Here is a 16,158-nt window from a genome sequence, read left to right as displayed (position 1 = left end):
AAAACTTAAACTGGGATAGACTCCAGTCCCTCCGCGGCCCTGAAATGGATTTTTATTCATATTTATATTTATTTTTCATCATTATGTTTCTAAATTCATAAAAAGAAGTAGAAAAAAGTTTGTACCAATGCAGCCCGGTAAGTTGGGCGGGTACAATACCATACTGTCAACACCGCCCACCTCTATCTCTCAGGAGCATAAAACAAACGTCCGCTCGGACAGAGTTCGTTGCTATGGTGACGCTCCCGTAAACAGCGGCAGCGTCTCGTGGATCACCTGCGCTTTCATCCAGGTAAGAAAACTGTTTCTGTCTGTTTTATTTACCGGCGTGTCCCGGTCCTCCGCAGATTACCCTAGCACATAGTGCATGCCGGGTGGAGCGGGTGGAGACGTGTGTCAGGGGTGATCTGTGACAGAAGGAGAGCAATAAGAGTAAAAGGGAAGGTTTACAGGATGGTAGTGAGACCTGCTGTGATGGATGGTTTGGAGATGGTGGTGCTGACACAAAGACAGGAGGCCGAGCTGAAGGTGGCAGAGCTGAAGATGTTCAGATCTTCACTGGGAGTGAGCAGGAGGGACAGGACTAGAAATGAGTCCATTTGGACATGTACAGAGGAGGGAGGGTGGATATACCGGAGCTGCCAGGCAGGAGGAAAAGAATAAGACCTCAGAGGAGGTTCATGGATGCAGGGAATGAATAGAATAGAATAGAATAGAATAGAATAGGCCCTAATACTCCTTCGTAGTATTTACACAAAACACGGTGACAGCAAAGGATTTCAGGTTTCTGGCCTCTCTCCAAAACTGTCCAAAAGTCGCAGATGTCACGTAAAAAATTAGTTAAATTTGTCGCCTTTAACAAGAATCACAGGGGTACATCAAGACCCGCCCCCGACAGGCGTTTCAGCTGATCTGAACATTGTAGGTCTCACAAACACTGAATCACAGACATAACACACAGGTCCTGTTGTCCACGCCCATAATTTTCCAGGGTTTAAAAAGCTGAAGTAAAATAACTTTAATTTCATGGTCATTTTCATGATTTTAAAAGCAAGTAGCCTGCAAATCCAGAACCTCGATCGGACCCAGATGGCGTTCAGTTTGGCACCAGTTCTTGACCTCCACAGCTGTGTGCTGAATACCAGATAAATCTGACAGTTTTAGAGGGAGATATGAGTTTGTTTATTTATTTGCCCTATGTGGAGTTGGGGGTATGTTTGGCTGTTTTTGACTTCTTTTGATTTTACCTTTATATGTCACCTTATAAACTGGTTACCTCCACTTGTTCAGTATCATTTCTTTCAGCACAACATCACATGTGTGACTGTACAGTTATTGTTTCATTTTACACACTATTACATACATACAGTATTAACACACTGGACCTAAAATCACACACACAAAACCATTGTAAGAGTAGAAAACATTTTCATTGTTTTACTGTGAAAACCACAAACATGTTTAACAAACTATTTTATAACTTAAAATACAAACAGAAGTTGTTAATAAAAAAAAAAACCTCATGTACAAATTTAGCAAGAAACAAAGTTATAAACAACTATTTACATTAAAAGGCAGTTTCTGTACAGCTATTTACAGACAATCAGGTGTCACAATAAGGTGCTACACAAATTATTTGTGCTGCTCCAAAAAACAGTTCCTGTCCCCACAGACAGAGAGCGTCATCACAGGCCTGATGCGTCCAGGTGTCCCTCCTCCTGTTGCACACCTGGAGACAGCGTTTACATTTGAGTCTTTGGTGATTTTTTGTCCATGTCCACTACACACTAACTACACACTAACTACACACTAACTACACACTCCATATATGCTCAAATGTCTGCCTTCACTGTCTCTCTTTGGCTATATCACTTCCACAACTTTAACCTTTTGCTCAGCAGCCAAATGTCACACGTTAGCATATAATTATTTGATTGATTGTAGTGGTGCATTTTTCCACCAATAGGAAAGGAAATGCTGTGTTTTTTTGTTTGTTTGTTTGTTTTGTTTTGGGGTTTTTGTTTGTTTGTTTGTTTGTTTTGTTGTTGTTGTTTGCTCTCAAGCACTTCCTGCTAGTTAAGATCCCGTTTCTTCCTGCATAAACGCGAGTCACACGTGTAGACAATATGCAAGAAAAAGCTTGGCGTAAATTATTCATCATAACTCTAGTTTTACTTGGTCTGTCAACACAATTTAAAAACTGGTGCGTAGTTTGAAATCCACACTATCGACACAAGTTCTCAAGTCTGAGTCTCAATGGAGACTCAGTGAGGCTGCATCTAAAATCCACAAAGTCAGGATGCACCGGTGCGCCCGTCGACTCCAGTGGGCCAAAGATGGGGGATTAAAACTTTTTTTTTCTGTCTTTTTGTTTTTGTTGTTTTTTTCTGTTTGTCTTTTTGTTTTTGTTGGGTTTTTTTGTTGTTGTTTTTTTTTTTCTTGCCATGACCCAATTATGTAAAAAAAAAAATGTAATCAGATTATCTCAGGGTTACTGGCCATCTATTGGGACTTGTAGCTTTGCTGTAATATTGTTAACAAACAAGCAAACCACGAATATTAGGCTGTTCCCCCTCCGGAAATGGAAACATAAAGCAGCGCTTCAAATAAAATGTCTCACAAACTTACTACACATGAAGATACATGTTTGTCACTGGACACAGAGGCTATGAAAACTCATGAAATAACTACAGACAGATGTAATAGAGTAAAAGAGTACTTCCCCCTGAGAGACGTTTTTAAATCATATTTTGGGACAAAGCCGGTGGTGACAGGAGATTCTCTACGGGAGGTTTAATGTCCACTGAGGTTTAGGTTAATGTGGAGACTGCTTCAAAACAACTGCCCAGATAACTGCCCTGAGCACTTTCAACATGGTTCCCGGTCACTGTGGCTCTGAGAGATGGAGCAGCCAAAGGAAGCACGAAGCAGAAATGTTCAGTTACATTGCAGTCGGAAAGGGAATTAACTGACTAATTTAATGATTAACTGCTTGGTTGGCAGACAGTTGTTGTCATGGCAGCAGGGGCGGTGTCAACTCCACTCATCATTCCCATCATCCACCTGCAGAATCACCAAGCCAAGAACCACATCGACACGAACACGCCTGTGTCCATCCAGTCAGGTAGATAACACACCCGTGTCCTCATCCATCCATGCATCCAATTAACTGTCAATCATCCATCCATCCAAACACTTGTCTCAAGGTGCTTTATATTGTAAAGTAAAGACCACACAATAATACAGAGAAAACCCAACAATTAAAACGACCCCCTCTGAGCAAGCATTTGGCAACAGTGGGAAGGAAAAACTCCCTTTTAACAGGAAGAAACCTCCAACAGAACCAGGCTCAGGGAGGGGCAGTCATCAAGCACTTCTTATTCCACCATTGTTATGCTCTTCAGTGCCATGTGTCAACAGAGTTTAGAGCAGCTACCTAAACTCTGCTCCCAGTGAGGTAGATTATCTTGTAAATAGTTCTACATCCTCACTGTGTACGACTTGGATACTGTGGCTCCTCTGAAAAGGAAAGCTTCAAATCAGAAGTGCCTGACTCCGTGGTATAATTCACACGCAGGAAGCTTAAAGCAGATAACCCGCAAGCTGGAGAGGAAATGGTGTTTCACTAAATTAGAAGATCTTCATTTAGCCTGGAAAAAAGAGTTTGTTGCGCTATTAAAAAAAGCCCTCTGTAAAGCTAGGACATCTTAATTATTCATCATTAATTGAAGAAAATAAGAACAACCCCAGCTTTGATTTCAGCACTGTAGCCAGGCTGACAAGAGTCGGAGCTCTGTAGAGCTCTGTAGAGCCGAGTATTCCTTTCACTTTAACTAGTTGTGACTTAATGACCATCTCAAAGATTATTCTTTATGTTCAGCTGCTTTCAGTACTGCTGGTATTTATTTAGATTCTCTCACTCCAATTCTGAGTTAACTTCAATAGTTACTTCCTCCAAATCACATGTCTTTAGACCCCATTCTTACTAGTCTGCTCAAAGTAGTCCTACCATTAATTAATGCTTCAATCTTAAATAGGATCAATCTATCTTTATTTGTTATCTATGTACCACAGGCTTTTAAGGCGGCCGTAATTAAACCTCTACTTAAAAAGCAATCACTGACCCAGCTGTCTTAGCTAATTATAGGCCAATCTCCAACCTTCCTTTTCTCTCAAAGATTCTTGAAAGAGTAGTTGTAAAACAGCTAACTGATCATCTGCAGAGGAACGGTTTATTTGAAGTTTCAGTCAGGTTTCAGAATTCATCACAGTACAGAAACAGCATTAGTGAAGGTTACAAATGATCTTATGGCCTCTGAGAGAATTATGGAGTTCCACAGGGCTCTGTGTTGGGATCAATTTTATTTACACTATACATGCTTCCCTTAGGCAGTATTATTAGAAAGCATTGCATATATTTTCACTGTTTTGCAGATGATACTCAGCTTTATCTCTCCATGAAGCCAGATGACACATCAATTAGTTAAACTGCAGGAATGTCTTAAAGACATAAAGGTCTGGATGACCTCGAATTTCCTGCTTCTAAATTAAGATAAAGTGAAGTTCTTGTACTCGGCCCCACAAATCTTAGAACATGGTGTCAAACCAGATACTTACTTTGGATGGCATTACTTTGGCCTCCAGTAACACTGTGAGGAATCTTGGAGTCATTTTTGACCAGGATATGTCCTTCAATGCACATATTAAACAATATGTAGGACCATTTTTTTGCATTTGCTGTCATGGCTGAGGGAATAGGGAGGACTCAAAATACAGACTTGTTATATAAAAATTATTCATAATCATCTCAAAGAAATCTCTTTATGTTTAGCTGCTTTCAGCACTGCTGGTATTTATTTAGACTCTCTCACTCCGATTGAGCTTTCTGAGTTAACTTCAAAGTAACTTCTTCCAAATCAAAATGCAGACTCTTTAGAATTTCTTCAGTGAATTTATTTATAGTGCACATGACAATGAATAGTTACAGCAGGGGAGAAGGTGGCAGGTTGGACTCTCTAAAGGTTTACAGGACTCTATTCAAAAACAATGATTGAACCTCTCTTCTTTTCCTCTTTTCACTCACTTACTCTCAAGTATGCACTCAAGAGTTCCAATTTCTGGGAGGTAAGTAACCAATCCGGTGTTGAGTGTAGGTCTTCCTCCTCTTAAGTAGGACAGATGATCACCCAAACCATCATTAGCTGCGGGGGACCAGCCCAGGTGCCTAGCAACTGAGAACTGGAGAGGACCGCCTCTTCAAGACAGGGATTGGTTAGTGAACATGAACAGAATGGGAGACCCAGAGTGAGAGAGAGGGGCCAGCTGAGTCCATGACATTTGCACAATATCTCTAAAATCAGAAACACCCTGTCTCAGCGTGATGCTGAAAAACTAATTAATGCATTTATTACTTCTAGGCTAGACTATTCTAATTCATTACTACCAGGCTGTCCTAAAAGCTCCTGAAAAGCCTTCAGCTGATCCAAATGCTGCAGCTAAGTACTAACAGGGACTAGAAGAGAGAATATTTCTCCCATATTGGCTTCATATTGGAATTGAATCATCTCAACTTCATTCATCATCAATCCATCCACTTGACCGTCATTCATTCATTCACCCATTCATCCAACTAGTCATACATCCAAATATCAATATCTAGCCATATATGCTTCCAACCAACCATCATCTATTTATTTATCCATCAATCCATCCATCCATCCATCTATCCATCCATCCACCCCTCTATACATCAAACATCCATATTCGATCCAACCATCAATCATCCATCCATCCATGCATTATCCATTCATCCATCTATCCATCCATCCATCCATCCATCTGGCTGCATGACAGGTGAAAATGTGTCTGTGCAGACTCTGGAGGTGTGGAGATCTTTTACACTCTGGATGGTTCAAAGCCAGGGGCAGGGCATCGAGGTGCAACAGGCAGCAGCAGGAAGTACAGTGATCCCATCCTTTTGCATGCAGGCCGGGTGACCATCAGAGCGGTAGCTGTTGCCAGGTTAGTGCTCACTTTACATTAGTGTCTCCTTAGTGCTGATGTGTTATCACAGCATAGATCAATAAAGTTTGTTCATGTGCAGTGATGGCAGAGAGAGCTCCATGGTCACAAAGGTTTTTTCCGTGGATCCCGTCGACACCGTCCCACAGGACCTCCAGCAGGTAATCACACACCTGCCTGCTGCAGACTGCATTTTCTATCAGCCCCGGCACACAGCTGAGAGTGCTTATGATCCACAGAAATGCTTTGTTTCCCTTTCAGTGTTCGCCTGAAGGAACTTCCAGTTCTGCTGGGACCTTAGGTGTGTTCAGTTCAATTCATCTTTATTCATGATACACAACTTCACAACAGGCACCTCAAGGCTTTTCATACTGTAAACTAAAGACCCCACAATGACAAATAGAAAACCGACCAATCAGAGGATCCCCTGTGAGCAGCACTTGGTAACAGTTAGAAGGAAAACCTCTCTTTTAACAGGAAGAAACCTCCAGCAGAGGCAGAATCAGGGAGGGGCAGCCAAGACGAGACAAAACACAAACTGTGAGAGGGAGAAAACCGAAGCTAGTGTTGCATAATCACATGGGCGAGGAAATGAAATGCATGATGGAAGAAATTTTATCGCTCTTTCTGCTCTTCGTTTGACCAACCAATGAACTGTAAACAAACACCAGCTTGCTCACACTTCCTGTTTCCTGTGTCCAGAGCTGAGGGTGATGGGAAACCCTTCCCTTCATTCGGGTCCTCGTTTTCTGAAAGGCCGTCTGGGTTCTGGGACTGCTGCCACCCAGCTCACCTCTTCTCGCCACTCCCAGCCCGTGGTCTGTCAGGGGTCAGGTGATCTGAGGCAGTTAAACAGCAGGGAAACGAACCGAGTGCAGCGAGAGACCGACTTCCTGCGGTATGAGCACACAGTTAATCATTTATTCTGTCTCCATCAGAGCCAAAAGTATGTGGACAGCTCATTAGCCAGAACCTGATGAACATCCATTCACAGAAGAAGAAAAAATGAGAGGGAAACCTGTTTTTGTAAAAAAATCTAATCTATTCCATTCACAGGCAAAGGCCTGTCCATATACTTTTGGCTTCACAACATAAATCAGATGAAGCAGCAGCAGTTTCTGTTTCTTTCCAGGTGTGCTCACTGTCTTAGTCTCCGGCCCTCTGACCCATTTGCTCGGTTCTGCCCTGAGTGTGGAACGCCGGTTCCTTCATTACCCGGTTACAGGTTGCCACCTGCTAAGGGGGGACAGGTACTGCATGCACCACCTGAACAGGGCAGTGTCCTGCTGAACACCTGATGCTGAGATTGTGTATTTGTGTGTGTGCGTTTTGTCAGACGCTGCTGTGTGTGTTCTGTGGTTCTCTGGTTCCCGCCAACACTCACACCTGTTTGGTGTGTGAAGCCGCTGTTGATCAGCAGCTGCAGCCTCAGGCCAGCGTCACGTTGCAGGTACACGTACACACGCATACACACACACCCACGCACACACACCCTGTTGTTGACCTGTGATGGCGTGCAGGGACATGTGGTGTGTGTCTGCTGTGGAAGTGGGAATCCAGCTCACGCCTCCAGCTGTCTGACCTGCGAGAGCCGCCTGCAGCAGGTAACCTCAGCTGCTGGTCACGCCTGGTTTAAAGCTTCACCTGCAGACAGTTTACTCTGTTTCTTCTCACGGCTTCAGGTGGGTGGAGCCAGGAGCGGCGTCCCCTCTGACCCAGGAGCACACGGTAGGAAGTTGTCGTGCTCCAGGTGTAAACGTTTAAACCGCAGTGATGCAAGATTCTGCGACTGGTGCGGCTCCAAGGTGAGCACACATCTGACCTCACATTACATCACATAAGAACTCTCAGCACTCTCATCCAAATATGGTCAACTCTGGTTCCAAAAAAGCAATGTGGCAGCAGCCAAAACGCTAAAACTGAAGCTTCAGAATGCCTGAAAGCAGAATGACGTCCAGGTGACAGGAGGTGTGTGTGTGTGTGTGTGTGTGTGTGTGTGTGTGTGTGTGTGTGTGTGTGTGTGTGTGTGTGAGAGAGGCATTGTGGGATTTTCAGTGATGCGATGTGTTTTTTCAGCACGCTCACGCTGCCAGCTGTGTGACATGTTGGCAATGTGGGGCAAGCGGCCACCCCTACGCTTTCTACTGCGCCGTCTGTGGCATCTTCCTGGAAGCACCGCCCCTGCTTGGATCCTGCAGTGACATCACACGACCTGTGGAGGGTAACGCCAACAATCATGTAAGCCGCACCACCAACATCACACCGTCAACGTGTTTCATATGATTCCAGTGAGTCAGCTTTCTCCCCCTGCGTGTACAGGCCACTACCTCATCGCGCCTTCCACGAAGTGTGAAGATAGCTCCGCCCACCATGGAGCAAAGCACACAGACTGTAGGGCTCTATTACCCATCAGCCACTGAGCTGCAGAGGAAGGAGCAGCAGAGAGTGCTACAGCTCACTAGACAGCAGGCGTCGAGTGACCACCGCCCGCCGCTGACCACCATCAGCCCGGGCCGAGGTAAAACACCACCGACTGCATTGTCTCAGTCTGGTGGGTTTTGGGGGCGGGGTTGCAGAGGGGCAGTCCTGAGTGTGTGATACCTGCCATGTTCAGGTTACTGGAGGAAGCAGCTGGATCACATATGTGCACACCTGAGGAGCTACGCCCAGAACAATGCCCCCTTCAGGGCCCTACTGGGAGAACCTCGTCTGGGCCGGGTAAATCGCACCTCACATGTGTGGCAGTGATATCCCATGTGTTAAATCAGCTGTCAGAAGGTGATTTTGCTTCGTGTCATTTCCTTTCAGATGGTGTCAGCAGTGATTCAGGAGGATCGGTACGAAGTCAGTCTGACCGTCAGCTTTGTGGCAGCTGGACAAAAAGAAAAACAGGTGTGTTTGGGACACCTGAAGGCACACAATGCTTAATGAACAAGTTTAATGAGTGAGGTGTGGTCTCAGGTGGGTGCTGAAGATGTCGGTGTGGGACCTGCAGGTGGAGGATCTGAGCCCATCGATTTGACCGAGACTCTGAGCAGCGTTACAGAGCGAACAGGTGGGACAGGTGAAGGCCCGTGTGACTCGCATACAAACTTACAGAAGTTAGGCTGAACATCTGAAGAAAGCTTTTTGTAATCCACCAATATCCACATGTAATCCATGTGGATATTGGTGTAACTTCTACTCAAAAATCCCAGAATTTCACTCAGCAAAGTGGAGCTCAGCCTGTTAGTACAATTAACTGCACAGCCCCCATAATGTGAGGAGCCGTATGGGCCACTGGTTAAAGGTGGACTCAAATGCACAACTGGGGGAACTGACAGATTTTCCACAATGTGAGTCCAGTTAGTGAGAGTGAACAGAGGTGTGAGAGCATACTTGGAGGACTGAAGGAGATTTCCTGAGGGGGAGTCCAGCAATTTGTCTTTTTGTAGGAGCAGAGGACGTCAGAGGGTGGGCAGGCAGGTGAGTAGGTGAGGAGAGTGTTCCAAAAAAGTTTGCAGGAGAAACAGATCAGCTCAGTGGAAGCAGGTAACAGATTCTGGTGAGTAACACACCTCGGCTGTAGACAGTAGAAGCAGGGAGACACAGGAGTTAGCACAGGGAGTAGACTAGTTCACAGGAGTAGTGTAAGGGAGCCTGATTACCACACGAAGGAGGCACACAATCTGGCACACAGGTGAGTTATAAACAGCTAAGGGGGAAATTAGCTACAGTGACCAAAACAGTTTCTGTATCAGCTGTAAACATGTTTATTTCTGCAGCAAAGTTTTAACATGGGAGTCGAAGGGGACTGATTCAAAGTGGCGCCCTGCTGGTCATCAGGGGAACTGCAGCTGTGGTGCCTCCTGGCTTCTGTTTGTCATAGCCTGTGGTGCTGGCCAATCAGAAAAGAGAGCCTTAAAGGGACGGGAGCTCTTTATTTTATATAAATTAGAGCTTATCAGAGTTAAAATACTCAGAAATATTTACTCAAGTACTACATATTTACAATAAAATGTGATACAGTTGTACTTGCTGGAGGTAAATGTTGAAATTTTTACTGCAGTTACAAATGAAAAAGTGATGAGTCACTGCTGAGCTGATAATCAATATATCCCTAAGGTATTGATTCATTTTTCCTGTTTCTCGTGCTTTTATTTTTCATTCATGTGAGCTGATCAGAAGCTGCTGATCAATCTGTGCTTTTATTTTTGTGTTGGACAGGAAGTGGTCAGGTATCAGGTTCGCCGAAACTCTCCAAACTGACCCTGACATCCAAACCTGCGGTAAGAAACTCCCCCACAGCTGGGGGAGGTTCTCTCCCTGATTTTTTTTTTTTTCCTCCTGTTCAAGCTCCTCTCTGATTGGCTATCTGGCTGCAGGTGAAAGATGTTCAGCTGCTGAAGGAGCTGAGTCACTGTCGAGGTCAGGTTGCTGTCATCCAGCAGCTCCTGGACCAGGTATGAGCCTCTGCATCCAATCAGCAGCCTCCTCAGGGTCACCTGACACGGTTTTCATTTGTGTGCATTCGTTCACCAGGGGGCGGACCCTTCCTGCTGTGGGAGCGATGGCCGACATGCCCTGGCGGTTGCTGTGGTGAATGGTCACCATGACATCCTTCCTGTTTTGGTGCAGCGAGGAGCCGACGTGGACCAGCAGTCCGGACGGTAAGAGACGATCCGAGCAGGAAGAGGTTATTTCCCACCATAACTTTATAAAATCAGCAGAAAGAAATTTACATCTCCTCCACCTGTCTGCTGGAGTTTTATTCTAACACTGAACCTGCAGGAGGTCCAGCTGTAGCATGTTAGTCTGAGGCATGGACTCACCGTCACAGCATCTGCTCACAAATCTTCCCTCATGCATTCAGCTTTTACTGTGGCCTCTGATGGACCGAAACTCTGAGATGATGTCCTCTCCTCTGTCAACATCCTCTCAGCAGCTGTTTGTGGGGTCAGGACGTGACAGATCCTGAGCTTTGATGAACTTACAAAAATAGTTTTAATGAGGATCAGATCTGTTGGAGGAGGCAGAGGAAAGATTAGAAAAGATAAAATAACTCTGGAGACACATTCATCTTTAAAACATCAATGAATTAGTAGCGATGCCCGCCTGTCAGCTGATTACCTCCATCACAGGTCCATGATCAGCTCTGGTAATACCTCTGAGTCCCTGAATGTGTGAAGAGTTCCACCTTAAGGAGCCGGTTCCTGCTAAGAGTTCCTGATTCTGGTACTGCAGCATCCCAGAGGCTTCTTCAGGTCTAGAATAACTGGGGAGCTACGGGTAATAAACGCCTAGTGGGGGTGGTCTCTTGGAGGTGGTCCTGAGAGTCGTTAAGCCACTATCGATCATGTGAGTCGTCACATGAGCTGAGGTGTGAAGAAAAGCGCAGGTCATTCCCGTCAGCCCGTCCCAGCTTCTTCCTTGTTATCGATCGTATTTGGCACCCTCCAAAGATCAGAATCAGCAAACTTACCGGCTTCATGTTTGTTGGAAGGTTTCTGTGGTTCTGGTGCAGGAGGTCAGAGCAGACTGAGCCCTCTGATTGGCCCTTTAAGCTTCCCTGGTTTTTAGACGATGTGATGCTCGTGTGTGCTGATGATCTAAAGGTGAACTCCTCCTCCTCCTCAGGATGAAGAACACTGCTCTTCATGAAGCTGCTGCTCTGGGCTCTGCAGGTCTGCCGTGTGCTGAGGTGCTGCTCAGGTGAAGTACAGAGTCCTGCTGAGCGCCCGCAGGCGTGTAGTTTAGAGTGAAACACGTTTTATTACATCACAAACAAAAGTTGATTTGGCACCACTGTGCCGATGACCAAAGTAAGGTTACCGAGGTGACGAGTCCGAAATCTGACTCCTGCTTTTTTTTATGTTTCATAGACGGAGGTTTGAAATTACAAGTCATCACTGAATGCAGCAAAATACCTGCAGTTGTTGCTCCTCCCATGTCCTGATGTCATAATGAGATCATCCTCTCATTCTGTTTTCAGCTGTAAGGCCAACCTGAGGCGGAGGAACGCCGCGGGTCAGACAGCGTACGATGTGGCGGTGAGCTCGGGCTGCGGCAGCATGGTGTCTCTGCTGGCGGCTCAGACTGGACTGGACTTACTGGGCCAACTGGGAAAGACAAACTGAACCTGGGTGTGTTCCTATCGGTCTGAACATGAAGTCATGCGCTTAGAGAGTGACATCACTTCCTGTCAGTGTGTATGTGTCAGGTCTCAGGGATGGTTGGAGTAAATAAAATATTTTCAGATGTGCCTTTTTTTTTTTACAGCTATGATCAAACTGTTTAGTGACTCCGCCCATAAAAAAGAACAACACATACCTCATCCTGTTATGGCACCGCTACTTCCTGTTCCTCTCATAGGCCCAAAATCAATTTCCTGTTGATTCAAACAGACCTTTTTTTTTTTCAGTTGTTTTTTTTTTTTTTAGTTTTTTTTTTTTATTTAGAACAAGGATTTACAGACAATCAAGGTAACAATATCGAAAATAAGTATCAACTAGATCTCACAGGCTGAGTGGTACATTGGCAGATTATTAGAGACAGTAACAGGAAGAAAAAAAAAAAAAAAGGGGGGGGGGGCATTTAAATAACAAGGAAAGGACATCGAGGTTTACAACAAATCAAAATTGCTAACCAAAGAATAAAGTCGTTGGGCAGTTTTACTTTTTCAAACGACCTGAAACCAGCAACTCATCAGAAACTGAGGTCAGAGGTCAGCTGAGCAGGAGGTGCTAACTTTCTCAAAGACTGATCAGATTTTAGAGGAGTCGCCCCCTGCTGGACATTAGAGAGAATGCAGGTTTGAGGCCTGAGCTGTTTGTGTTTCCTGTAGAGGCTGTACTGGAAAAAATAAACTGAGCGCGCACCAACCAAACTGATTTTCTGTGATCTGTTGAAAGAGATGGAAACCTTCACACCATTTTTTTTTTTTTTTTTTTAACTTTACTGTTGCGTACCTGCATGAGGCAGAATTAGAAGCACTTGACAATGTGGAATATATTTTTTCAATTGTCAAGTGAAGGAATTTAAATAGTGTGTGTGTGCTGCTTAAGCCTGTAGGTTTCTGCATGTTCGTTTTATCGAACAGGAATGACACAAAACAGGAATAAGGAGTCCATTATTAATTTAATAAAGCCATTTCAAACAGTTTACAGATATCTGGGTCAGACTGGATGCCATGTGAGATGACATGAAGTGCTGACACATTCTAATTCAGCTTACAGTTTCATGTAGTCACAGCTTACCTATCTTGGTTACATCATTTACAAAACAGAATGTGGAAAACAGAGAATTTCAACAACAGGGTGACCTCGAAGTCTCCATTTCTATCATTGTGTCGTCTTCATCAGTGTGGTTCATTGTACAGTCAGAACACAAAGTTCATGATGACACAGAACATTATAAGCTTCTGTATTTTTAATCGTTATGTTTATCTTCCAATCAAAACAAATTTCTCAGGCAAGTAAATGTATGTAAGATATAGATGCGGCATATATTATGAATATCCTAACACAAGGAATTGAGATGTTTTAAAGACTGTACATTAACACACTGATGACCATCTCCACACATTCTGGCTCTGTCCACCAATATAAAACTTCTGGAAAGAAATAATCACCAAACTTCTAGCCTGCCATATAAAATGCACTGCATATGTCCAGTATAGATGGACGTGGCCACTGGTCACTTAAGATGCAAAGGCTGGCTGTTGACTTCCTCCACTTTTCATTAAATTTATGCTCATTCTTCTTTGAAGGAACATTTAGATCAGAAAGAAACTGAAAGTTCATCAGTCACAGAGCTCTGATTGGATGATTGAAGTGTATCTGGAAGATGTGTGTGTGTGTGTGTCCATTGTCCTTGTACCTGATGGAGGTCAGTCTGAAGCGTTGTGGTATGTGAGACAGTGTGCAGGAGTCAAGAGTTCAATTGTTGTGGAACGTTTTCCTCTGTCGCCCCTTCAGGTGTGCAAAGATTTTTGAATGACTTCATTTGAGACTTCAGCTCCCCCTGCTGCACGTCCTGCCGTCACCTGGCAATAAATCAGGTGTTGCGTTGACACCTGACATCACATGAAGAGTCTGAACTCTGCAGGTTTCCTCCTGATGAAGTGAGCGCTTGCAGCATCGAGGAGTCAGGTGTTCAGATCGCACAGCTGCTTCCAGCATAGAAGCAGAAGGCAAGTTCAGAGCAAAATGAAGCCAAAAGACTGATGTTTGCCCTTTGACCCGATCAAACACCCTAACAGTGAGTCTGTTTGTTTCATATTCACCTGTTCAGGGAGTGGTGGCTCTGCGGGGCTTCCAGGAGTTAATGAATGAAGAGTCATTTTAGAAAGAGTGTGAGTGTGTGTGTGTGTGTGTGTGTTTGTGTGTTAAACCTGTTTGTGCTGAAGGACTCTTCACTCCTGCCGCAGGGAGCTTCTGGTTTTGGCAGCGTGTGTGTGATTCTGTCTGTAACACGGTGGGTCAAAAAGATTTGAATGAATTCTGATAAATCTTTGTAGGGGTGCAGAGGTCAGAGGTCATGTAACACTAAAATCTGGCTCACATCCACCACCGAGGTCTCCGAGGTCAGCTTCAGGATTTATTAGTCCAAAATGGACAAAAAGCCTCGTAACTCTGAAGCTATGATTCTCACATGTGTGGAGTGTGTTGTCAACATATAGAAAGTACCGTATAAAAATATCATGTCACATTTGACCTCTGACCTCATGTTTACGTTTTACATCTGCCTTTCTTTCAAGATGACCCTAAGCTGTATTTTATCTTTAAAGAAAGTGAGAGAATGAATCCACATAAATAAATAATAATAAAAATAATTGCCCTCAAAATGAGGTCAATTATATTAAAACAGGTTTCAGCTGCTCTGTTTTTACTGCATCGCAAACAGCTTAAAGAACGAAGCTCTACAAATACAAAGCGAGCGAGCTGCCTCGGTGGAGGTTTCTCAAAGTGCTTCTGTTTTAAATTCGCCTCGTTTAAATCAGGCGCTTCTCTTCTCAGTGGCTCCAAACAGCTGTTTAAAGGATGCAGCTAAGCAGCTTCCAGCTGTTTCACACAGCACTCTGGCTTCAGAGCTCTTCCACTGAGACAGCTCTTCTTAGAGTCTCCGGGGACATCTCGATGTGAAGCGCTGCAGGAGAACGTTCTGCTGATGCTGGACCTGAACGTTTACATTCCCAGCAGGTCCCTGAGGTCGTGTGATCAGGGCAGTGCATGACCTAAAGGAGCTGGATCTCCTCTGAGGCCTCTAAGCGGCTAAATCTCATCTTTGCTTGTGGGTAATTTTTTGTTTTTAGGTTCAAGCATTTTTGTTGTGAAGCACTTTGTGATACTGATCTGGGAAGATGCCACAGAAATCAAATCTGACTTCACTGAAGGAAGACTGGATCCTGCTGAAGTGCAAAAGTCTGAGCTTCTAAGATACACAGAAACTAAAAATCCTCATCCATGAGATTATTGCATGATAATCAAAGCAGTCAGCCACCAAAGACTAAATTATCAGTGCTGGTAATGACAGAAATCACTTGATCCATCAGTGAACTCAAATTCTTTAATCTCAACAATATTTTTAATGCTTAAAATATAATTATTGTTGTTGTCCATGAGTTTTCAATTTTGCGGTTTTATAAAATAAAGAATTATTATTGTACTAAGATGCCAGGTTACAAGTATTTACCTGCAGCCCTGAACAGGTGGGATGCTGTGCTTGATTCATTTCTGACCTCTCAGAGAGGTCCAGTGTGCCGGCTCACAGTCAGGTATGAAATTCATTTTGCTGAATAAATATCATTTAGTTTTAAACAAGTTTTTTTGGCTGATTTCTAAAAATATTATTGTGGAGGCCGGGTGTGGTTTGGGGCATGGCTGCAGGGGAGAGGTGGGACAGTGAGTTCTGAGAGGGGTGTTGGGGGGACGGGCATGGGATTGATTGTGTGTTTTGTCTTTTTATGCAGTCGCTGGCAGGAGGAGAGCTGAGCTGAGCTGAGCTGAGCTGAGCTGGATGCCTGCCAAGAAACCGAAGCGTGTAGAAGTATAAAAAGAGAACACAATAACAGGGTATTTTTACATACACCCCTCCCTGTGTTGCTGCGTGTGTTTCGGGACTGACTGAAGGCTTCAGTGCTACAGTTCATTTTCCTGG

General features: G+C 44.3%; 1 protein-coding gene and 1 long non-coding RNA gene across 2 annotated transcripts; one reads left to right on the top strand and one right to left on the bottom strand.

Moving 5' to 3' along the window:
* The first annotated feature begins 202 nt into the window (after nt 1–202).
* Nucleotides 203–12,386, top strand: dzank1 (double zinc ribbon and ankyrin repeat domains 1). Its single transcript, XM_030735278.1, is given in 19 exon segments — nt 203–292; nt 3,004–3,124; nt 5,874–6,021; nt 6,104–6,182; nt 6,283–6,322; nt 6,724–6,919; nt 7,154–7,271; nt 7,358–7,521; nt 7,523–7,625; nt 7,704–7,826; nt 8,098–8,539; nt 8,636–8,739; nt 8,830–8,913; nt 8,983–9,076; nt 10,228–10,289; nt 10,386–10,463; nt 10,543–10,670; nt 11,638–11,712; nt 11,993–12,386. Coding segments are annotated over 18 exon segments (2,292 nt in total). The 5' UTR covers nt 203–292; nt 3,004–3,015; the 3' UTR covers nt 12,138–12,386.
* Nucleotides 10,811–12,060, bottom strand: LOC115784170 (uncharacterized). The gene is made up of 3 exons (XR_004020274.1): nt 11,928–12,060; nt 11,131–11,730; nt 10,811–11,020 (listed from the first exon to the last, which is right to left on the bottom strand). It is a non-coding gene; the product is annotated as an uncharacterized LOC115784170 (long non-coding RNA).
* Nucleotides 12,387–16,158: the final 3,772 nt, after the last annotated feature.

The sequence above is a fragment of the Archocentrus centrarchus genome, chromosome 1 (genome assembly GCF_007364275.1).
Source record: "Archocentrus centrarchus isolate MPI-CPG fArcCen1 chromosome 1, fArcCen1, whole genome shotgun sequence".
Taxonomy (NCBI): Eukaryota; Metazoa; Chordata; class Actinopteri; order Cichliformes; family Cichlidae; genus Archocentrus; species Archocentrus centrarchus.
The sequence above is the reverse complement of the archived record's forward strand: the minus strand, read 5'-3'. Positions and strand labels throughout refer to the sequence as shown.